The following is a 22,803-nucleotide window of genomic DNA, read 5'->3' as shown; positions in this document are numbered from 1 at the left end:
ATGACCCAGAGGGGCAGGGCAAAGGCACTGGAGGGAGCCGAAAGACCATCAAAAGAATCCCAAGAAGTCAACCGTAGGGGCAGGAGGAAAGGCCCCAAGTCTGAGAATGTGAGAAGCCAGCTATGGGGTGTCTGGCTGCAAAAGGGGGTGCTCTGCAGGAAATACATTTGAGGTGCTAAGTGAGGAGAAGATGTCCAAGTCCTGACATGAGGGAGGAGAAGCTGAGAGGAGCCAAAAGGAAGGGCTCAATTCACCATTAGAAGTGTTTGGGGCTGGAAGGGGCTTAAATCACTCTTTAGAGAGGAGATCCTCGGGAGAGTCCTTGGGCTGGGGGCGGGGTGTCCCCTCAAGGAGTGAGCCCCAGTTCCCAGCTGGAGGTGGGGTGTTCCCAGCTTCCAGTGCCAACATTTGTATTAATTTCATCCTCACGACCGTGAGATGGACCATTATCGTCCCCATTTCACAGATGGAAAAAAAAAAAATCAAACCTTAGGACTGTCACTAATGCAAAGTTACACCACCTATTCTCTCGGAGAGACGGGCTATGACTTCACACCACCTCAGTCCAAAAATCTCGGCCCTAGGAGCCAGCTCCCAACACTCGCACGTGTTTCTCTGCCTTCCTCCACGGCCCTCCTTTCCTGATTGCCTTCTTTGTCTGCAGCGAGGGGGTCAAGTAGGGTCCTAGGAACCAAGATCCCGCCATTAGTTACCCCATACCCGGGCGCTAGGAACAGAGCCCGCAGGGGCACAGAGGGCTTTGCGGAAGGGGAAACTGCTGCTACTGCGTGGGATTGAGCGCGCGGGCGGGGCCAAACTCGGGGACCGCGGGGCTGAGACTTCAGCACCTTGGAAAGCGCCGCGGGGCGGGGCTCCCGGGTAAGGGGCGGGGCGGGGCGGGGCGTACCCAAGCCCGGCCGAGGGCCCGGGAGCGCGCTCGGAGGCGCTCTCGCGCCAGTCCCCAGAGCGGCGCGCGGTCTGGAGCCGCGCCCTGCCCTGCGCAGGTGCGCCCGCCGCGCAGTTCCCAGTCGATCTCCGCGGCGGCGGCCTCTCGCCGCGCCCGCGCCTCCTTCCCCGCCGCCGCCGCCTCCGCGCCGCGCTCCGCCCGGATGGCCAGGGCTGTGCGGGAGAATGGCGGAGCGAGAGAGCGGCGGCCTGGGCGGGGGCGCCGCGTCCCCGCCTGCCGCCTCCCCGTTCCTGGGGCTGCACATCGCGTCGCCGCCCAATTTCAGGTGAGGCTCTCCGGCCGCCGCGCCCCACCCTTCAGCCTAAATCGATCTGCCCGGGCTCCCCCCCGCACCCGCCCCGCAGCACACACTCATGGGAAACCGCAGAACGAGAGGGCGGCGTGGGGATGGGGTCTCTTCCCGAATCCCCGTCAACCTCAAGTCTGCACTCATGGCCGATGCATATCCGCGGTGCGGCTCTCTCCGCCATTCCGTGTCCGAGGCGAGGAGATCCTGAGCTGGAACTGGAGGAGGGGGTGCGGAGGCCGCCTTCTCTCCGACTTTGGAGCTGCGGCGGGGCCTGGGTCCGCGTTGAGATCCCGCAGGAGGCAGGAAACCTGGGGCTTTGCCTGCGCCGAGTCGGAAGGCTCCTGAATAGAGAGGATGGCACCAGGTCGGGGTGCTCCGCGGGTCCGTTTCTTGGGGCGACCGACAGCCTTGGTGCTGGAGAGAGAGTCGCAGGCCCCTCCCCCAGCCCTGCCTGGCCAGAGGGGCCCAACTCCCGGGCCTGGCGTGGCCAGGACCTTCCGTGGATTGGGACAAACACTGACCTGGTCCGGTGCGTGTAGGTGCCGAACAGAGGCTCAGCCTCAACCCGCGAGATCGAGGCCTGGCTGTGGGAGAGGGAGTCTTGGGTTGGAGCCCTCGGAAGTAGCCGGGGATATTGGTGGGGTGGGTCGGGCTGGGGTGAGCACCGGGGACCCTGATCTAGCTGCTCCTTCAGCTCTCTCCCTGCCTCAAGTCTGGTCTTAGGCAACTGGGAGGTGGGTTTCAGAGAGGTGGCAGTGGGTGTTGTGGGGGTTGGGATGGACGTCCCTCCGTCCTCATCCTGGCTGGTTGGAGAGGAAGGAGAGGAGAGGTTACGGCTCCAGAGCCCCCAGAAAGAGGCCTCCATTCCCCACTGTTCCTCCATGTAATGAGCTGGCGCCTGCCCCTCTCCTGGGGCCCCCACCCCCGCCGGGCCCCAGCTGGGCTCTGGCGCCAGCCCCTCTTCTTGACCAAGGGGTTGCTGGCTCCCCGGCCCTCAGGTGGGCAGGGACCTCCAGGGATCGCTAATGGCATCATCATCAGGACTAGAAATCCCCCAGAAGGCCCCGAGCTGAGCTGCCAAAGACCAGATGGAGGAGGCCGGGCTCCAGGGCTGGGGGCTTTGTGGTTCGGGCCTCAGAGTGAGGAGGTCGAGGTCTGAGACTCACTGTACCCGACGGGACTGCGCCACCTCACACCGATGCCGCCCTCCTTCCGGGAGGCCCCTCTGGGGGGAGAGCACAGCGCTTGGACAGACGTGGATGCGAATCCTGGCTCCACCAACTTTCTAGCTGCCTGGCCTGGGCAGCGCTCTGGTCTTTCCTGAGTCTCATCTGTTGATGAGCTAATTCACATTGATTCCTTAATGTGCATCACACTGGCGCTCAACAAGTGTCATCCTCCACACCGGCGGGCGTTGAGGTGGCTCATTCCTGCTCGGGGCCTGTTCCCCGGGCTGGCCGAGGTCTCCCTCCCCACCACTCAGGGCGTCAGGATGGGCCTGCCCATTTTGTAGATGAGGAGACTGAGGCTCAGGAAGGCGGGTGGCTTCCCCGAAGGCAGTCAGCGCCTGAGGCTGCGTTCGGTCCACTCTACCTTCAGGCCCTGCCTCTGGCCCGGAGGGCAGCTTGGCCTCCCCGGGGGAGAGCGCTTTCCATCCCTCCCTGTCCCCGGTGGGCAGGCATCCTGGACACCTGAGCGACAGTGACTGGTAAGGAGGGCCCGCCAGTGAGTGTGGCCAGCCCTGGGCCCGCTGAGTGAGTGTGGCACCACGCCAAGGCGGAGCATGGGTTGGCCCTCCAGGACCCCAGGGCCTGGCTGTGGAGATGTGAACAGTAAGGCCAGTGTCTCCGGCCCGAGGCCTGCCGTGCCGGCTCCAGCAGCCCCCGCTGCCCTTTCCCCATCCGCCTCTCACAGTTCTTAGCTCGGCTGATGGGGCCCGGGTGGGGCTGCCCCTGTGGCTCTGGCCTGGCTTTGAATCCTGGCTCCATCCTCTTATCCACGTGCTCAGAGTGGGTGCCGAATGCCTTGGGCTGGTCTTTTCTCCACGATGCCTACTTTGGTCCCTGCTCAGGGCGGCCCTAAGACTTGGATAAAACAACACATGTTGAGTGTTTCAAGGGCTGTGAAGAGCTATATTCACATAGAGCTGTTCTTGTGGGTATTATCTTGCGTGTGTGTGTGCACACGCGTGTGTGCATGTGTGTATGTGCATGTGTGCACATATGCGTGTGTGTATGCACGCATGCGTGTGTGCGTGTGACCCAGCACCACTGTCCACTTCCAGAAGGCACAAGAAGTCAATACCTAAACTTTGGTTTGCCCGAAGCCCGGCACAGAGTAGGTGTGCAGTAAGGCGTTAGGGGTTTATTATTTAATTGGGGATGCAATTGGAGAGTTCTGAGGAGAACGCTGGAAACCCTGCCACTTAGGAGGCCTTCGCTTTGCCCAGTCACCATTCTAAGCACTTTTTGTGCAAGGGCGCCTAGTCCTGCCCAGAACCACATAAACAGAATCTTGTCATTGTCCCCACTTTGCAGGTGAAGGAACTGAAATGGGAAGAGGTTAGATAAGTGGCAGAGGTCGCGTTCGGAGCCACCCTGGAAATAGAGGAGAGTTTGTGGAGAGGGACATGTGGTGTGGATCTGAGGAGGGCGAGCATTTGTTTGTTGAGAGTTGGTGTAAATAAACTTTTTTTTTCTGATTCTAGAAACGCTCCAACCAATTACTAGTAATTACCTTTGACTCTGGTGTGGGAGAGGGATTTTCATTTATTCACAAACTTCTGTATTCTTTGAGTTCTTATTTTTACCATAAGCATGTTATTTCTGTCACCTAGAAAAGAATAAAAGAAAATTGGACGGTAAAGTGATACATGTCCATTTTAAGGAAATTCTGTGAGAGAATTTAGAAGCTTAGCTGCGGACTCCTTGAGCTCGATGGTAGGAGGAAGAGAGGGGAGACAGTGGCACAGTCTGCGTGAGAGGCTCGTGGGGAGTCCAGTGAGCGGCCGCCCGGGGTGTGAAGGAGGGGACCTTGGAGACCTTGGGGGAGGTCCCCTTGGGGGAGATCAGCACCCCCCCTTCCTTAGGGGGAGATGAGGGAGGCCGAGCAGGTTCTGGAGCACACACAGCAAGCTGCAGCGGAGCTGGGGCGGCACCGGGTCTCAGGACTCCTTGGACGCCACGGTCACGTTCTGGCCCCCACGCTGCCTGGGGGGGCGGGAGCCCAGGCCCCTTCCTCATCTCTTCACAGGGCTCCGTGCACTCAGCGAGGACTTGCAGGAATTCCCAGTGGTTAGGATTCCACACTGGCACCGCCGAGGGCCTGGGTTCGATCCCTGCTCGGGGAACTAAAATCCTATAAGCTGTGCCACCCGGCTCCCCACCTCACCCCGAAAAAAACCCAAGTACTTGCACTTGGCCGGGCTCACTGCAACACTCCAGAGGCACGGACGAGGGCCTGGCTTGTCGTGCGGGCGGCGACATGGTCTGTGTGGTCGGACAGACAGACAAGTCCTTACCAGACAGGCGGAAGGTGAGCTGGTGACTCGGGTCAGGGGCCTGGAGGGGCCCTGGGTCAGGGCCGGGTCAGCTCAGCGCAGACCTGGGGGGCGAGTGACGGTCACCCAGGAGGAGGAGTGAAGAGGGAGGGTGCTGACAGGGCATGTGACTCCCAGGCTGGCCCGAGTGCGGGGAGCGGGCGTGCAGGGACGCAGAGGCCCGTGGGGACCCTGGCCTGTCCCCCCACAAGCAGGGGAGCCCCCAGAGGTCTCAGGAAGGACAGCATCAGATGGTGCCTCGGGCTTCCGATCAGGAGCGGACCGGGAGGCAGGCGGGCCACTGGGAGACCGGCCGTCATGCGGGTGTGGACGGCGCTCAGGGGAGGGACATTTGGAGGGTGGATTAGCCCACCTGGGAGGGAGCCAGGGGAGGTGGGAGGGGAGAGAGGCGACTGGGATGAGGCCGGTCCCGAGGAAGGGGGTGCCCCGTGGGAGACGAGAGGCTTGGCGGGAGGAGTGATGTCACTTGAGGCTGAGCCTGAGGTTGCTGATCGTGGGAGGACCCAGGTAGAGGGTTCAAGCAGGCAGCTGGTCTGGGGTCTGGAGCTCAAAGGGGAGGATGGGGCTGGGCCCACAGACCCTGGAGTCTCCGCTCGGAGAGCGGGCGATGGCCTGAAGCCTCAGGAGGAACGTCGTACCCGGGGGGGACGGAGTGAAGGGAGAGGCCGGGAACCAGCCACATTTGGGGGGCAGTGAAAAGCTGCTGCTCTTGGGGCCACCCCAGCCTGGGCCCTGGGCAGCGCCCCCAGACGGCTGCGATGAGCCTCCAGTATAGGAGACGGAACGTGGACTCTCCTCACACAGACGGCTGTGGCCCAGGCAGGATTTCACCTCCAGTGACTGGATGTCAGAGGTTGAGCCCCTGGCCCGACCCCCCCCAGGCGCTCTTGCGTCCAGGGCGCCGTCTCTGCACCTGGCCCTGCTCTTGGATTCAGTCAAGAAATCTCTAGGCGCATCCACCGTGGGCCTTACCCGGCCCCAGAGACACAGGCAGGGCCCAGGGCCTGGGTCCACCAGCGCTGCTTCTAACAAGCATTTATTTAGTGCCTGCAGTATACGGGGCCCTGGGCTTCACGTGCGGAGCAGAGCGAGGGTGGGAGTCAGTTACCTCAGGAAGCCCGGCTCTATGAGGGGCAGCCGCTGGGGGGTGTGACCCAGAGCGGACTGGAGAAGACCCCCCAGATCCCACCGCGTCCCACGGCTGTTTGTGTCAGGGTCTCTTCTGCGTGCGAGTCATCACATGGAGCCATAAGGTGACACGTTCTGTCTTCTGCTTATTGTATTAGTTCCCATTTTCAACATTAACGCACAGACTTTATAACGTTCATCCCAAAGAGCGAGCAATGCTCCCTCCACTGGAGGATCCCCATGCCAGACTCGGCGGTGGTTTCCATGATGAGGACACACACCCTGTGTAGAAAGGCTTTTCCAAGGTTGGGATGGTTTCCAAAGGATAGTCTCCCAATAGTTGAGTCACCAGATCCCAGAGTTCTTGCTCCGTATCAGCACCAAAGTATTTGAACAGCTTCGATGCTTGCTAACCCCAAGTACGGGCTTCCCGGGCGGCGCTAGTGGTGAAGAACCAGCCTGCCAGCACAGCCAGGCTTCCCTGGGGGCTCAGATGGTAAATAATCCGCCTGCAATGCAGGAGACCTGGGTTCCATCCCCGGGTCGGGAAGGTCCCCTGGAGGAGGAAATGGCAACCCACTCCAGTATTCCTGCCTGGAGAATCCCGTAGGCAGAGGAGCCTGGCAGGCTACAGGCCATGGGGCTGCAAAGGGTCGGACACTACTGAGCTCATCCCCAAGGAGGGGCGTCCTTGTGGGGCTTGTTTCTTGGGTTGGATTCAGTTTTCAGTGAAGATGACCCCAGTGTGGACACGGTTGAGAAAGGAATTCCAGACCAGAAGAGAAAACCCAGCCTGACCCCAGGGTCCACCAGAGCTGGGGGTGGGATGGAGAGGGGACCGTGCGGGTGAGGCTGGGCCTGGTGCCCCCCTCTCTGCCATCTCGGCCAGCACCATCTTCCCAGAGGCCCCCACGTCCTGCCCCAGCCTGGCGCAGGCAGGGTGCGGGGCGCACACAAGTCAGGCTGAAGAGGGAACTGACTTCGAGGTTTCCGAAGGGGAAGTCTAGAAAGACCTGGGGACAGCAGCGTTTCCCTCACCCAACAGCAGTCACTGAGCACCTGTCATGTCAGGCCCCCGCGCGATGCCGCCCTCATGGGCCAGTTGCCTCTCAGGGGAGCCCACCTCTGGTCGCAGAGCTCACCGGGAAAACCCCAGTGAACCCCCCCACCCAGGATGCCTGCAAGGGGGACCTGGCCCACAGCGGAGCTCTTTAGCCCGATCAGGGAGTCAGTGGGGCAGGTGCCTAAGAGTTGGGAGGGTGGGAGGTGGGGGCAGGATCCACAGGTGAGAATTTGGGCCCCTTCGCCCAAGGATGGGGGAAGCTGTTAGGATTCTGAGCTGGGGACGGGTGATAAGACCAGACTTGGATTTCGTGTGTTGGTTTTGGTGGCCCCTCGGAGAATGCCCTATAGGGGAGCCCAAGGGAGGTGGGGAAGCTGCTCGGAGCAGGGCAGCCCCAGGCTCGGGTTCGAGAACCCCCTGGGCAGCCGTGCTCAGCACTCAGAGGGCGGCCGGCGGGACCCCTGGAGCGCAGCTGACCCCATCACAGCGGGGTCTCACACATCGTGGCCGGGACCCAAGGTGGGTCAACTGGCACCCTGACCTCCCTCCCCAGTAGCCAGGAGCAGGAAGACAGGAAGAGCCTCTGGGCAACCAGATGCCTGGCTGGGATTTGGCATTGCTCAGCTTGAATCCTCAGCACTTTACCATTTAACCCTTGCTTGGCAGGCACTGCTAACTCCGCCTCCTCCTGGGTGGAAACTGCAGCTTAGAAAGAGCTGCCATTGGTGGAATGCAGATGTGACTGGCAAGGGAAAGGCCATGACGTAAACATCGAAACACAGGAGGCTTGTCTGTCTGTTTAAGGGAGCTCGGCTCAGGCAGGGGGAGCCTGAGGGTGGCACATTCGGAGGACAGTGAGCAGCCAGAGGGGAGGCCGGGGGCGCCAGAGTGGGAGGCGATGAGGTTAACTCGGAAGAGGGGCCTGGGTGACAAAGACTGATGCCAAGGTCAGGGGGCCTCGAGAGACCAAACACTTGCCGTAGACTCACCAGATGTCAGTGTGGATGAGCCCTTGTGACCCGTCTCACCTGAACAGGCGAACAAGTCTGAGTGATGAGGGCAGCTGCCTCCGAAGGGCTGGGGTTCCCAGATCTAGAGGCGAAGCCTGGGACCCGACCTGCGGCGGGTCGTGTGGTTCAGCCTGAGCCGTCTTCTGGCGCTCCGGGGGCCGGTATCCATGGGGAAGGTGGGGCAGTGGGCTCAGGAGGGGAACTCCCTCCTTCCTTCTGGCCCCTGCTGCCCCCCTGCCCTCCATCTTTTCCTTCCTCCTCCTGGAGCTGCCCTCCTTGAACTTGGAGGGACCAAGGGTCTGTATGGCTTTTCCTCCACAAAGGGCCTCCTGGGGCTTCAGCTGAGAGACCCAGAACTCCTGGTGCCTGATAAGCAGGAGGAAAGGGCAGGGGATGGTGCGGCAGAGAGGTGGGCAGAGGGGGATGTTGAGGGGAGTGGGTGTGATTTGCAAAGAAGACTCCAGGGTCAGTCCAGCCCTTGATCCTTGGTCGGGACCTCCTCACATAATTTACACACACTCCATTCGGTTAAGTTTACCAGCACCCAGATGGGGTCCTCATCTTACATATGGGGAAGCTGCAGGCCTATGGCATCTTCTGTCTCAGCCTTAGTGTTCCTCATCTGTAAAATGGGCAGAATAAAACCATCTTCTAAGGCTGGAGTGAGGATGAAGGGGGACGCAGAGCATCAAGAAGGTTGGTGGCCAGGGCATGGCAGCCACTCAGGTGACAGGGCAGCTGCTCCTCGCAAGGGAAGGAGTCGGGATTTGATCTCAGGCCTCCTGCGTCTGAGCCTGGTATGGTGGCCATTCCACCATCTTGCCTGGCTTAGGGGTAAAGTGAGACTGAGGAGCTCCGTGAACCCACCCCACCGGAGGCAAGCTGTTGAGGTCCAGCCCAGGGCTCTGTCCACCACTGCCCTCGGTGACCCTCATTGCTCATGTGTAGAGGCTGAGACAGCTGTCCCTGCCTGCCCCCCCAGACCTGCCTCCTGGGAAGCAAGAATATCGGGTGATGCTGAGATCACGTGTGTAGAAATGATCTGAGAAGCCCCGGCCCAGGTCCAAGCCTGACCCTGCAGGTCTGCTGCAAACACTCCAGTCTGAGAGGAGCTCTGGAGACTGAGGCTGTCTTGGACAGACTTCTGCAGACACACACTGAGTGCCTATTGTATGCAAGATGACCTCACCAACTCTGCCTTTCAGACTTTGCTGGGGGCGGGAGGTGGGGGGAACCTTTATTCTTCACTTGCTGGGTGCAGGGCGAGTCGGGTGTGAGCTCTGTCTACTTTGGAGCCTCCTGAGAGGACGGGAAGGGTGCTTGACGCAGGCCTCTTTCCCTCCACTCCTTCACACTGCCTTCCCTCCACGCACAGGGTGACGCCAACCACAGACGAGGAATGACAGACCAGTGAGCACTGTCTGGAGGGCTGTTAGGCGCTGACACGGGGGGCCAGGGGGGCTTCCTGGAGGAGGGGGCTTAACCGAACCTTCTCCCAGCAGGCACAGGTTGAGAGCCTGCCACGTACTTCATCTAAGCACTGGGTTAGACACTTGGGAAGCAGATGGAAGAGATAGGCCATCACACACAGAGTCGGCAAGAGGAGTCGAGGGCAGAGGGTGGTGTTTCTTCGGACAGCTCTGCCTCATCGTGGTGGGTGTGGGCGGAGCGATGTGCAGGCATGGGGAAACTGAGGCAGACAGGCCAGGGTGGAGGCCTGGGACTGCAGAGGCAGGAGCTAGGCCAGGCTGGGCAGTGAGGACAAGAACATGCAGATGTGCGGGGGTCCCAGGCCCCCAAGGGGCGTCCGAAGGCATGTCTGGGTTAGACACCCAGCGGTCCTGGTGCCAGCTGAGTCCAGGGGTGCCTTCTCCATGATGGGCCAGGCTGCCAGTGTGTGTTCCCCACCCGATCAGTACCACTCCAAACGTGTTCTCGGCCCAGGATCAGAAATGCCACCCCGCGCCAGACCTAGCAGGGCTGCCCTGCCTTCCTCCCCAGCCTGCCCCTACCTCCACGCCAGCCCCCAGCCCAGGGAGCCTCAGCCTCAGAATCCCTCTGCGCTGCTCCTCCAGGGGTCTTCCAGCTTCTGCTGCTGCCACGCCGCGGTGCCTGGAGGCTCTTGGGCCCCCAGGCTGCCCTTCCTGCCCTGCCCTTAGGCCCGCCTTGGCGCCTCTTTTGCCTCCAGGCACTTCCTGGATGGAAGGACAGAGCCCTGGGAAAGGGGGCCGGGTTCTGTCTGCACCCAGGTGGGCAACAGAAGCCGCCTAGACCCACCCCAGGCAGCGCTGTCTAGGAAACCTGCCTGATGAGCTGCGGGGACTGAGCATCCCTTTGTGGAGAATTTTGGAATCACAGTCCCCCCCACCCCCACCCCCACCCCCATCTCACCACCAGGAGCCCTACTTGTGCTGCTGGCCCTTTAAAAGCAGATCCGAGGCTGGCTTTTGGGGGGAAACAGCCCAGATTTCTGCCATCTGCGTCCAACCCTAGGCCAGGGAGGGGGGGCCACCCCAGCCCCCGACAGGATCGGGGCATTGGAAGGGCAGGTGGAGCCCGGCATTGATTGCAGTAACCTGATCCCGCGGGGGAGGCGGCCGCGACAGCAGCGGCTGGGAAGGGCCGGGGGAGGAAGCTGCCTGCAGCTGAGGGCTGGCGGGGCAGAGCTGGGGTCGGCAGCCAGCCGCTGCCTCCTCTCCCGGCCCATCTATTTTTAATGAGCTCCCCAGGCTTCTGCAGCGGGCTGGACGCAGAAAGGCAGGCCCAGGCGGTGGAGGCCGGAGGCCCCAGCCCTGCCCCGAGCCCTGGCCCCCGCCCCCACCCTTCTGGGCATGAGAGGACGGCCCTGGGGCCCCTCAGCCCCCCGGCCGGGCAGGGCTCTCCATGCAGCTGGTGCTGAAGATGGATTCGAGCCCAGACAATGACAGCTGGTTGGAGGATCAGTGGGAGCGCTGGTAGGGGGTTGGGGACCGGCGTGGGGGAGGGGGAAGCTCTGGGGCGGCTCCACTGGGCTCCGGGTCTCTACTTGGTCGGTGGAGGCCAGAGGCAGGGGGTGTGGCCTTCTCGGGCCCCCCGGGGCTGAGCCCACCACCTCTCCTGGATGACCTTGGTCTAGTCGGTCTCCATTCTCTATGCCTCAGTCTCCTGGTCTTCTTGAGGAAGAGATTGCCAAGAATTCTCCCCAAGAAGAATTCTCCCCAACTTCCTTAACAGGGTTCTCCCACTGTCCCACCCACACCAAACCAGGCAGATACCCAGGACTGGGGCTGAGTAGGGGCTGGCATAGCCCGCCACTCTGGGGTGGGGGGCGCAGGGCTGGCCTGGGGACAAGAGGGTCCTAGTACAGCCAGTTAGAGTTCCCATGCTTTGAGTGGGTTCTCCTGAGTCCAGGACACCTCCAGCTTAAGCCAGCCCAGCCGTGGGCAACCTCCTGTTCAGGGCCCACATGCCAGGCAGGCGGATTTTGCGTTCGAATTGATGAGACCAAGAGCACAGAATAGGGGCGCCGTCGTTCCTAGAACTGGATGAAACGAAATTGACACCAGGTCCCCCCTCACCTGCTCCCAGGGCTTCCGAGGCGTGGGACCTCCGGGGCCGGGGACACGGAGCGCCCCTCCGAGCTGGGGCGGGGCCTCTGCCAGCACCCTGGGTTCTGTCCCCGAGGCGCACAGGGAGACCCCACTTGTGGCCTCCCTTGGAGTCTCTCCTTGACGCTCTTGCCTCCTCCATGAGTGAACTGGAGTCAAGTCAGTGCCTTGACCCTGGGAGCCATTTCTTTGGCAGAGCCCAGGCTCTGACCAGCTGGGCCTTCTAGGCACAGCCTCTGGGTGACAGCAGGGTGGACAGCTCCCAGCCGGGTAGAGCTGGGGGACCCAGAGCCCTCCCTTCCACTGCCACGCTGGAGACCTGCCTTTTGATCTGAGCCTCAAACTTACCCTAACCCTTTGCACTGAAGCAGGCAGATCTCAGGTCCCATTCTCTGGTGATATGTCTTCGAGGGGCCGCCCCTCTGAAGAGGCCTCAGGGTCCTTGGCCCACTGCCAGCAGTCCCCTGAGTGGTAACTTTGGCTTCTTGTCCCCACCAGGCTCACCCATGACATCAGCCTGGAGGAGTTTGAGGATGAAGACCTCTCCGAGATCACCGATGAATGTGGCATCAGCCTGCAATGCAAAGACACCTTGTCCTTACGGGTAAGGGTGGGGCGGGCTGGATGGGTAGGGACAGGAGGGGAGGGTATCCCTGTATCTAGAGGGGCTCTCGGGGTCTGTGTGGTACTCCCATCTAAGGAAATAACATGCAGGACAATGCTTGGCACATCTTGAGTGCTCAGATTTTTCAATTTATTATGTATTTATTTATTTTGCCAGGGGCAAAGGCAGGAGACAGCTCCTTCAACTGCCCATAGAAGGGAGAGAGCAGGAAGTCTTGAGGCCTAGGACAGTAGGAATTAGGACCCAGAATTAAGGGAAGGCTCAGGACTACCCTAAATCCTTTCCAAAGCTTCCTTGGCAGAGGGCCTGAGGCAGTGCAGGGTGGAGTCCAGTGGAATCTGCAGTGCTTTGGGGCAGGAGAAAAGAGCCAGGGCACTCCCTCGGCTACAGTTGCACGGAACACACCACACAGCCTTGCGGACCCCCTCTGGCCCACTGTCCTAAAGGTCCCTCTGGAAGGTTAATCCAGCTCTGCTGCTCTGGGCCCCCATGGCTTTGCCATAGGACAAATGGCTCTCTCAGCTGCCAAAGGTCTGAATTCTGCCTGGAGGGAGGTCCCCAGCATCTGGGGGGACCCAGTCAGACAGAGATCCCTCATGTCTCTTCAGAACAGGGAAAAGGGGCCATGGGCCAGGAGATGGAAAGCAGGCATGCAGCTAGGTTGCAGAGCCCAGAGTTCCTCTCAGCCCCCAGGAGGGTGGGTGGCCAGAGTAGACATGCGGTTGGGAGAATGGTAGCAAAGGAGAGCCGCAGTGTGAGTTGGGGTGGGGTGCCTGTGTTGACCTTCTTTTACCCCCAGAGATTCTGTAAGCCCTTCCAGGCAAGAGGAAACGGAGGGGTGGGGGAAACCCTACAGTATGCTGGACCCCAACCCCCAACTCTCTGGCCAGGCCTAGAGGGGATGGAGGCAGAGGCCACTTATTCTGGACTAATACAGCTTCTTTAAGGTCATTCATCAGTTTGGGACTCCCACACCATCCTCTTGGCTGACTTGTACGAGCAGAGCCTTGGAGAGGGTGGTCTTTGCAACCAGCGGACCTGAGGCGGTACTAGCTTGAGGTGTACCTTATGGGGCCTTAGCCAAGCTCCAGGGGGCTATCATGTTTTCTTGCCAGTAAATCCTCGCCTCTCTGGGAAGCTGGGAGGCAGTTAACTGTTGAGGGAATTGGGAGAGTCAGGGGATCTGTCCAAGGTGCCAGGGAGTTAATGGCAGGCCTGGAACTAGAACCGAGCTCTGGACTGTCAAAGTTAGGCTGGTCCGAGAGAAGACCTCAGATTGGCGGGTCCTCAGCCTGACGACGGAGGAGGGTGTGGATGCCACTGCCTCGTGCGGGTGCTCGCCACTTGCTCCTCCCTGCCCGGCATCCGTCTTCCGGCCACGATCGGGTCCTCCTGTCCGCACTGCGGCCCTCTGGGCTGAGACTGTGCTGAGTTTTCCTTACTGCCCGCTTCAAAAATTAACCCCGGTCTCCATCCCTTGTGGGGCCCTGAACTCCTCGGCGACCCCTCCGTCCCCATGGCAACAGCGGTGACCTCACTCTGGGCTCAGTTTACTACTCGGGTGAGGTCACCGGCCGTTGCCAAGGGAACGAGGGGGGTTGCAAAGAGTCGGAAAGCGGGGGACCGTGGGGGCGGGGAGCGGTGTGGACTGCCAAAGGTGCGGACTGACATGCGGAGGAGCCGGCGGCCTCGCGCGTCCTCGAGGGGGCAGGAGGGTATGGCCCCCTCTCGCGGGCCTCCTTGCCGCGCTCCCTGGCTCCCCCTCTTTGCGGCCTCGGAATGGGCTCGCCCGCGCCGGGTGTGGGGAGGTGGGGGCGGTGCTCGGCCGCCTGGGCCCCGCCCCCGCCCGGCCCCCTGACGCCCCTCCGTTCGCGCCGCGCAGCCCCCACGCGCCGGGCTGCTCTCCGCGGGCGGCGGCGGCGGTGGGGGGAGCCGGCTGCAGGCCGAGATGCTGCAGATGGACCTGATCGATGCGGCGGGGGACACTCCCGGGGCCGAGGACGACGACGAGGAGGAGGAGCGCGCCGCGCGGCGGCCGGGAGCAGGGCCGCCCGAGGCCGAGCCCCGCCAGGAGACGGCGCCCCGCGGCCAGAGCCAGGGGCAGGGGCAGGGGCAGGGCCAGGGCCAGGGCCCGGGCGGCGGAGACACTTACCGGCCCAAGCGGCCCACCACGCTGAACCTCTTCCCGCAGGTGCCGCGGTCTCAGGTGAGGCGGGGGCGGGGCCCAGGGGGCGGGGCTGCGGGGCTGCGGGGCGGGGCTCCGGCAGGTGTCCTCAGGGTCCCGGCGAGGACCGCAGAGCCGGCAGGGCTTCGAGAGTCAGAGAAGTCTCCAGCCTGGTGATGCTTGGCGTAGCTTTCCGAGGGGGAGGTCCCTGGAGAGGTGATCGCTGAAGGCAAGCAGAATCCACCCTAAGTGAGATGAGCCGAGTGGTCTGGCTGGGTTTGGAGCCTCGAGATGAGACGTGGAAGGAATGCAGGGGCTGAGAGGGGCAGGGGGGTGATGCTGCTGGAGAGGGAAGTAGGGGATTAAGAGAACAGGGGTTGCCAGGGTGTCGGGGTTCCTGGTGAACGTGGGGCAAAAGCAGGGCCTGGAGAAAAGGGCACGTGAGGTGGCCGCGTGGGAAAAGTCAGGGGAAGTTGTGAGGAGTTGCGGCTGGGGAGCAGCCGCCGCTTTGAAATTCGGGCAGCTGGGAATTCCCGGGAGGCAGGGAAGAGAAATGGGAGGCGGAGCTGCTGGGCTGGGCTGGGGGCCTAGGGCCCCTGGGCTGGGTGGCTGGATGCCAAGGAGGGTTGAATGGGGTGGGGGAGAGCCGGCCGTGGGCCATCGTCTCCCAGGCCCAGTCTGGGGAGGTTCAGAGGAGCAGCTCGGGGACCTGGGGCTGTGGGTGGAGGGTGCAGGGGCTGCAGATAGAGGCTCGGTCCCTTTCCCAGGATCCTCTCTGGTGGGTTTTGGCAGCCAAACTCATGAATGTGCAAGCCTGCGAGAGTGTACTCAGGGCAGGGGACCTAAGGTGTCTGTAGGAAGCCTTGTACATAGGCATTGTGGAGAGGGGTCCCAGGGGCCGGAGATCCAGGAAGGAGGGCCTCTGACAATTACATCTGTCATTCTTCTGTCATGTGCTCTTGGCGGGGAGAGTGGGGGAACCACGTCCTGGAGCCATCGTTTGTATGAATCATCCCAGTCCCCCAGGCCAGCTGCCAGGAAGACCCTTCTTCCTGCCCCTTTCAGGCTCTACGGGCACGTCCCTGCCCCTTCTCTAGACCATGGCTTCCCAGGCTCCAGGGGAGCTGGGCTGGGGGAGTGGGCTAACCTAACCCTAACCCTCTTCCCTGTAAACCCTCCAGGTCTGAGACCTCGGGGTCTGGCTCTGTCCCTGGATGGCTCTGGCTCCCCTCCCCACTCACCAGCACTCATGTTGGCCACCGCCACTTTCGTTGAGGCCGTAGAGAGCATCTCCCCGAGGCCCAGCCAGCTTCCCTGGGCCGGGGGAGTGGGCTGTCCCGCGTCAGCAGGCCTGGCGAGGAGGGCTGTGACATGCCACCCCTCCTGCCTGCGCCAGGGGGCTGAGGCCCTTGGCAAAGTGGTAGGGGGGCAGAGGCAGCAGCAAATGGCCTCGGGCTGGCCCGGGTGGGGGCGGGGCGGGGCCGGGCCTCCCTGTGCCGGGCACTGGAGCGCCTCTGTCACAAGGGCCTTTTGTTCTCCGCACAGGACACATTGAATAATAACTCTCTGGGCAAGAAGCACAGTTGGCAGGACCGGGTGTCGAGATCATCCTCGCCGCTGAAGACAGGTAAGTGGCGACCCTTACCCTTGCCGGAACCCCAGCCATGGTCGGCGGCGGCCCCGGACCCTGCCGGGGCCCCGCGGGGAGGCCCCCCTTGCCTTGGTGTCTGTGTCCCAAGGGCCGGTGAGGGCGCCGCCTTCAGCCCCGCCCCGCCTGCTCTCCAGGGGAGCAGACGCCTCCGCATGAGCACATCTGCTTGAGCGATGAGCTGCCGCCCCCCAGCAGCCCCGCGCCCACCAAGGATCGAGGCACCTCCACGGACAGCCCCTGCCGCCGCAGCGCCGCCACGCAGATGGCGCCTCCCGGTGGGCCCCCCGCCGCCCCCGCGGGTGGCCGGAGCCACTCGCACCGAGACCGCATCCACTACCAGGCGGACGTGCGGCTGGAGGCCACCGAGGAGATCTACCTGACGCCGGTGCAGAGGCCCCCGGACCCTGCGGAGCCCGCCTCCGCCTTCCTGCCGCCCGCCGAGAGCCGCATGTCGGTCAGCTCCGACCCCGACCCCGCCGCCTACCCCGCCAGCGCCGGGCGGCCACACCCGTCTATCAGCGAGGAGGACGAGGGCTTCGACTGCTTGTCGTCCCCGGAGCGGGCCGAGGCGCCCGCGGGAGGATGGCGCGGGAGCCTGGGGGAGCCGCCGCCGCCTCCACGGGCCTCGCTGAGCTCGGACACCAGCGCCCTGTCCTACGACTCGGTCAAGTATACGCTGGTGGTGGACGAGCACGCGCAGCTGGAGCTGGTGAGCCTGCGGCCGTGCTTCGGCGACTACAGCGACGAGAGCGACTCGGCCACCGTCTATGACAACTGCGCCTCTGCCTCCTCCCCCTACGAGTCTGCCATCGGGGAGGAGTACGAAGAGGCCCCCCGGCCGCGGCCCCCCGCCTGCCTCTCGGAGGACTCCACCCCCGACGAACCCGACGTCCACTTCTCCAAGAAGTTCCTGAACGTCTTCATGAGCGGTCGCTCTCGCTCCTCCAGTGAGTGGGCAGCAGGGAGCTGCGGAGGGACCTGGGCGAGGTGTCCCCGGGAGGCGGCCCCAGGTCCCTCTAGCCCGGGGCTGGGACCAGCCTCTCCCAGCCTGTTCCCCTCGCCTACAGGTGCGGAGTCCTTTGGGCTCTTCTCCTGCGTCATCAACGGGGAAGAACAGGAGCAGACCCACCGGGCCATATTCAGGTAAGAGCTGAGGGCCGGTGTGGGGCAGGCAGGAGCTGGCCACACCCTCCCGGCCTCCACCATCACCACGCGGCCTAAACCAACCCCTGCACTCAGCCCCAGGAGGCCAGTGTCCACTCTCTAGGAACCTGGAGTTCCGACACAGAGTGAACGGTCTCAGAATGATGTGTTTGCTGCCAGAGCCCAAGAGGGTGCCCAGCAGACACCCCTGACCACACTTTAAAACCCACCAGCCCCTCTCCCTCCCCCATGTGGAAAGAGTCGCTACCCATGACCCATCACTTAGAACTTCACTGTAGCTCAGATGGTAATGAATCTGCCTGCATTGCCAAATACCCAGGTTCGATCCCTGGGTCAGGAAGATCCTCTGGAGAAGGGCATGGCAACCCATTCCAGTATTCTTGCCTGGAGAATCCCATGGACACAGGAGCCTGGCGGGTCACAGTCTATGGAGTCGCAAAGATTTAGACACAGCTGAGTGACTCACACTACCACCACCATGACCTCTCACAGTTGACCTGTGGCCTTGCTCCCTTGGCTGTGATTTCCTCAGTGGCAGATGTGTGTCTGATTGATCTCAGTCCTCTCCTCCCAGCCCCAGGAGTCATGGCACATGGGATGCTGTGCAAAAGTTTATTGAACCAGTGATGTCAATGTAGCTCCCCGACCCCAGAGCAGGGTGGAGAAACAGATGTCTGAAGGGGCCCAGGTGGTGAATTCCTCATGGGCCCTCGTTGGGGACAGGTTTGTGCCTCGACATGAAGACGAACTCGAGCTGGAAGTGGACGACCCTCTGCTGGTGGAGCTGCAGGCCGAGGACTACTGGTACGAGGCCTACAACATGCGCACGGGAGCCAGGGGCATCTTCCCTGCCTACTACGCCATTGAGGTCACCAAGGAGCCTGAACACTTGGCAGGTAGTGTTCCTTTCCTGCCCTGGCGCCCAGGGGGCCCCCATGTCAGCCCTGACCCCATCGCTCCTGGGCAGATTGGTGCTCCAGATCTCAGTCTCCCAGGGAGGGGGCCCGGCAGCGGCAACTTCAGATCCATCTCACAATCAAGAAAAGTGAGCCCCAGCCCAGCAGGGTCAACCCTGGGGGGTGCTGGGGAGCCGGGAGACGGAGGTGACCCTCTGTGGGTCTGCTTGCTGCTCATTCCGCACTTGCTTTCCAGCCCTGACCAAAAACAGCGACTGGGTGGACCAGTTCCGGGTGAAGTTCCTGGGCTCAGTCCAGGTCCCCTATCACAAGGGCAATGACGTCCTCTGTGCCGCTATGCAAAAGGTAGCCACTCCGCGCCCACCCCCGGCCCTGTCTCCCAGCCTCTCCTGGGGAGAGGGGCGCCGGCCTGACGTTCCATCCTGCACCCACAGATCGCCACCACCCGCCGGCTCACCGTGCACTTTAACCCGCCCTCCAGCTGCGTCCTAGAGATCAGCGTGCGGGGCGTGAAGATCGGCGTCAAGGCTGATGACTCCCAGGAGGCCAAGGTGACAGCCCGGGGCCCCCTCTCCCCGCTTTCCAGCCAGACTCCCAACCTGTGTCCCCGCGGGCTGACGACCACCCTCTTCTCTTCTCCCTCCTGTAGGGGAATAAATGTAGCCACTTTTTCCAGTTAAAAAATATCTCTTTCTGCGGATACCATCCAAAGAACAACAAGTAAGACCCGAGGGGAACGGGGAGGAGGCGGGCGTGCTGGCTCAGGGTGCTTGTGGCCCAGCCTGGGGCCTGGCGTGCACCCCAGGGGCCCGAGCCCCCGCCCCGCCCGGACGGACTGCTGTCCCTCCGCAGGTACTTTGGGTTCATTACCAAGCACCCTGCTGACCACCGGTTTGCCTGCCACGTCTTTGTGTCTGAAGAATCCACCAAAGCGCTGGCAGAATCTGTGGGGTGAGTGTGTGCGTCCTGCCGAGCCTCCAGCCCTGGCGTGAGGGCCCCAGCACACTCCTCAGGCTCAGCAACACCCCCCAGTCCTCCCAGCGCCTCTGCACAGCGTCCTCAGCTCACAGAGGGCGGGCTGGGCGGTCCTGCGGTCCTGGCTTTCCCTTTGTTTAGTTGCGGTCTTACTCATGAAGCGCCACGTGTAGAGAACAGAGCTGAGCAGCTCTGACTGGGCGGGAGTGGGAAACAAAGCCCGGAATAGGGACCCCGATGCTCCAGGGTGAAAACCGGGGGTGGAGATCCTGCCCCTGCCCGGTGACTCCGGGTGTTTGCCTGCCTCCTAGGAGAGCGTTCCAGCAGTTCTACAAGCAGTTTGTGGAGTACACCTGCCCCACGGAAGACATCTACCTGGAGTAGGGTGGCATCCCCGGGCCAGTGCCAGGACAGTGGGCTGCTGACAGGACGTGGCACGGCTGGAGGGGCGCCTGCCCCCGCCAGAGGAGGGGGGAGCGGGGGCTGCTGGCCAGGGTGGGGGAGGGCCGGGGTTACGGGCAGAGGCACATGCAGTCTATTGTAATATATGGGGTTAGATTCACCTGTGGAGGACGGTGTGGGCTGCCCCGGGGGTTGGGAGGGCGTGGGGCTGGGGGGAGGATGAAGCCTCTGGCCAGGACAGAGTGCCCGTCCTAGCAGCAGAGGGCTCTGTCTCATCTTGGGCCTCCCTCACTTCCCCTGCCAGGGCCTCTGGCCGTTGGCTCCTGCCTTGACAAAGCCCATGCCACCTGCAAGTGCCCACCCCAGCCCTGCCCCCACCCCCAACCCCCAGCCCCGGGGCCCCGAGCTCAGGCCGAGCTCAGCCCCTCCCGAGGACTCTGTGGTCAGGAAACGACCGCAGGTGGGGGCGCCGTCCCCGTTCCCAGCTCTGTCACCGGCGTGGCCTCAGGACCGACAGCTCCCACCGCCACCCCCACCGGCGCGCTGGCCCCCTGGCAGGCGTGGGGTCCCACAGGGAGGGGAGAGCACGGCAGCGGGGGCCCCGCCTCGGCAGGAAACGGAGGCTCCGCCGTGGCCCGGGCCAGCCGGGGCCTCTTGGCTGCTTCAGCTGTAGCCCCATCTAGGTCCTGTGACCCCGGCCTCAACTATTAAAGTGCCATTTCCTGTCGGGACCGCGCTGGGTGTCATCTGCTTGGACCGCCACCCCCCAACCTCACCCGGCTCGTTCCCACCCCAGGAAAGTCCGAGACTTGCTGCACAGAATAGTTTTATGAGGGGTTCCCGTCACAGGCGTGAGCCATAGTAGTACTCGGCCATGTCGGGCCCATCTCGCTTGCGCTGCTGGGCCCGGGAGAGCAGGGGTCGGGGCCCCCGAGGCCACGGGTGTTTCGGTCGGACGCCGTAGTCTAGGGAGAGAGAAGAGGGGGTGAGTGGCAGGGAGCGTCCACATTCCCCCGAAGTCTTCCCCAGACACAGGCTGTGTGGGGTGAGAAGGCCCCGAGGCTGGCGGGGTGCCCGCTCCCACGGCACGGCGCCCCCATCAGGGAGCGGGGTGGGGAGAGGAAGGGGAGAGCCTACCATCCACCAGGCCGGAGAGCGGCTCCGAGAGTTCCAGGGGGGCCGAAAACTCCTCAGGAACGGATCGCTGAGGCCTGTGGGAGAAGTTGGGGTGCTCAGCACTGGTCAGGGAGCAGCCACCACCTCCCAGAACAGGGAGCAACATCTGAGGGTGGGGGGGGCCCCGACACCGCGGAGGGGCCGGCCCGCAGAGCACCCCCCACCTCCAGGCCACTGGCCCGGGGCCCCCAGGAGTTACCTCAGCGGCTGGGGGCGGAGAAGCGCGGCTGCCAGGACAAGGTACAGGACAAAGAGGCTCAGCCCGGCCCTGGGGTGTAGAGCCCCCAGCATGGTGAGAACCATCTTCCGCGGGGTCCCTGATCCCGGCTTCTGCCTGCCCCTCCCCCCGGCGGGCAGGACGACGGAACCTGCTGCCCACGCCCGGGGCCGCCTCACAAAGGCCTCCCGCTCCACGGCGCCGCGTCAGCAGTGGCTCGGGGCCCGGCTGGGCAGCTCCGTGCTGAGGCCTGTGGTCTGCTTACACTGAGGCTGTGGGCCGCCAGGTGCCAAGCCCATTTTGTTTTGTTTTGTTTTGTTGTTTTAGCCCATCTTGTTTTATTAGACGCACTGGTGAGGGCACAGATAGCGCAGGTCCCCACCTCGCCTCTTGCCAGGCGGAAACATCACCTCCCCTCTGTGGGCCTGGGCTTCCTCACCACCTGCTCAGGGACGGGCACCCAGGAGGCCCTGTGCAGAGGTCACAGCCACCGCCCAGAGCCCCAGCATTTCCCCTGCTTGCCCAGCCTCCCTCTCCCACCCCTCTCCCTCCCACACTGACTTGCCCCAGGAAGGTCCTGCAGCTGGAGAGCCCTGCTCCACCCAGGCCCTGCTGGACAGAGCCTGTGCTGAGGGCCTCCCCGACACTGCCCCCCGCAGCTTAGCACGGCCCCAGGGACTTGGCGGGCCCTGTGTCCACCTCTGAGGCTGACAGGGACTTCAGCTTAGTTGGCAAAGCCTGGGACCCGGGCCTCTCGAGTGTAAGCTTCCCAAGGGAAGGGACTACAGCATATCCAGTATTGGATGCCTGCTGGGTGCTCAGTAAATGCTTGATAAACGAATAAATGGAGCGTGACGCCCGGCCAGAGACTGAGTCTCTTCACAGGCTTGCGGCAAGTCTGTGTGGCCCTCTGCTTCCTGCCTGGCCCATGTTAGCTCAGTGTGGACCTCGCTCCCTCCCTAGACACAGCTGGCTCCCAGGAACCCCGCCTTAGCATCCTCTGCCCACCCTCCCCCTGCCCTCCGCCAGGAACCACAAGTTCAGACGCTCTGGCTCCTCCTGACTCCAAACCCCTCATTTCCTTGCCTCTGAGACTCCACCCTCTTCCTTTGTATCCACAACCAGTCCCCAAGGCCTGGTTGGCTTACCCCCCACCCCTCCTGCCACCGCCTTAACTTGGCCCTATCCACGGCTATAGGCCTCCGCCCGCAGCGTTCTGCTGCACCTTCCTCCTCCCCTGCCCACAGGCCCCCTGCCCCCGCATCTCTCAAACAGGTCCCTCCCCACCACCTCTGAGACATTCCTTGCCAGACCACCCCTAGTCTTGCCGGGGAGGCGATGGCCTGGTGGCTTCAGCCCTGCCCGCCCCCTCAAGCCGCCGCCTCTACTCGGGCTCTCTCCCAGCGCAGCAGGGGCGTCACACCACTGCAACAACTACTTGCGCTGTGTTTTTGCGCACACAGCCTCCACCTCCTGTCTGCCTGCTGAAAACAGATGAAGTCTCAGCAGTTTGGAAGCCGGCTTGAGCGGAGGGCTCCCTGAGCAGGGCGCCCTCCGGATGGTGCGGACAGGCAGGCAGTCTGACCACGACCCACACACTTCCACCTACTGCAGCGGCCCGGCGCACGGAGCATCCACACACCTGTCTCCTCCACTGTTGAGTGAGGGCAGCGAGCCGGGCCTGACTCACTTCCAAGCACAGCACGGGGCCCAGAGCACACTCCCTAACAGATGCCCAGCTATTGCTGGTTCAGACGACCCAAGGCAGCAGGTCTCGAGTGGTGACCGCTCAGGGCCTCCGCCCCCCTGGCCCAGAACCAGGACAGGGCTGCTCAGAGGCACGTGGGGAAAGCGGTCAGGGACAGCCGGCCCATCCCAGGGTGTCTGGGAGCAGCAGAGGTACCACTGA

The 22,803-nt window shown here is 63.0% G+C and overlaps 2 protein-coding genes across 2 annotated transcripts; one reads left to right on the top strand and one right to left on the bottom strand.

The window, feature by feature from the left end:
• The first annotated feature begins 961 nt into the window (after positions 1–961).
• On the top strand, positions 962–20,218 carry MAPK8IP1 (mitogen-activated protein kinase 8 interacting protein 1). Its single transcript, XM_065945188.1, has 12 exons — positions 962–1,232; positions 12,102–12,207; positions 14,111–14,434; positions 15,938–16,019; positions 16,178–16,990; positions 17,111–17,186; positions 17,931–18,103; positions 18,360–18,469; positions 18,559–18,675; positions 18,774–18,844; positions 18,977–19,075; positions 19,411–20,218. The coding sequence occupies exons 1-12, from the start codon at positions 1,132–1,134 to the stop codon at positions 19,481–19,483; spliced, it is 2,145 nt and encodes a 714-aa protein (XP_065801260.1). The 5' UTR covers positions 962–1,131; the 3' UTR covers positions 19,484–20,218.
• A 109-nt stretch (positions 20,219–20,327) lies between these two features.
• Positions 20,328–21,877, bottom strand: FREY1 (Frey regulator of sperm-oocyte fusion 1). The gene is made up of 3 exons (XM_065945190.1): positions 20,877–21,877; positions 20,639–20,712; positions 20,328–20,466 (listed from the first exon to the last, which is right to left on the bottom strand). Exons 1-3 carry the CDS (start codon positions 20,978–20,980, stop codon positions 20,345–20,347), a joined length of 300 nt encoding a protein of 99 aa, XP_065801262.1. The 5' UTR covers positions 20,981–21,877; the 3' UTR covers positions 20,328–20,344.
• Positions 21,878–22,803: the final 926 nt, after the last annotated feature.

This window comes from Muntiacus reevesi, chromosome 9 (assembly GCF_963930625.1).
Source record: "Muntiacus reevesi chromosome 9, mMunRee1.1, whole genome shotgun sequence".
Lineage (NCBI taxonomy): Eukaryota > Metazoa > Chordata > Mammalia > Artiodactyla > Cervidae > Muntiacus > Muntiacus reevesi.
The sequence above is the reverse complement of the archived record's forward strand: the minus strand, read 5'-3'. Positions and strand labels throughout refer to the sequence as shown.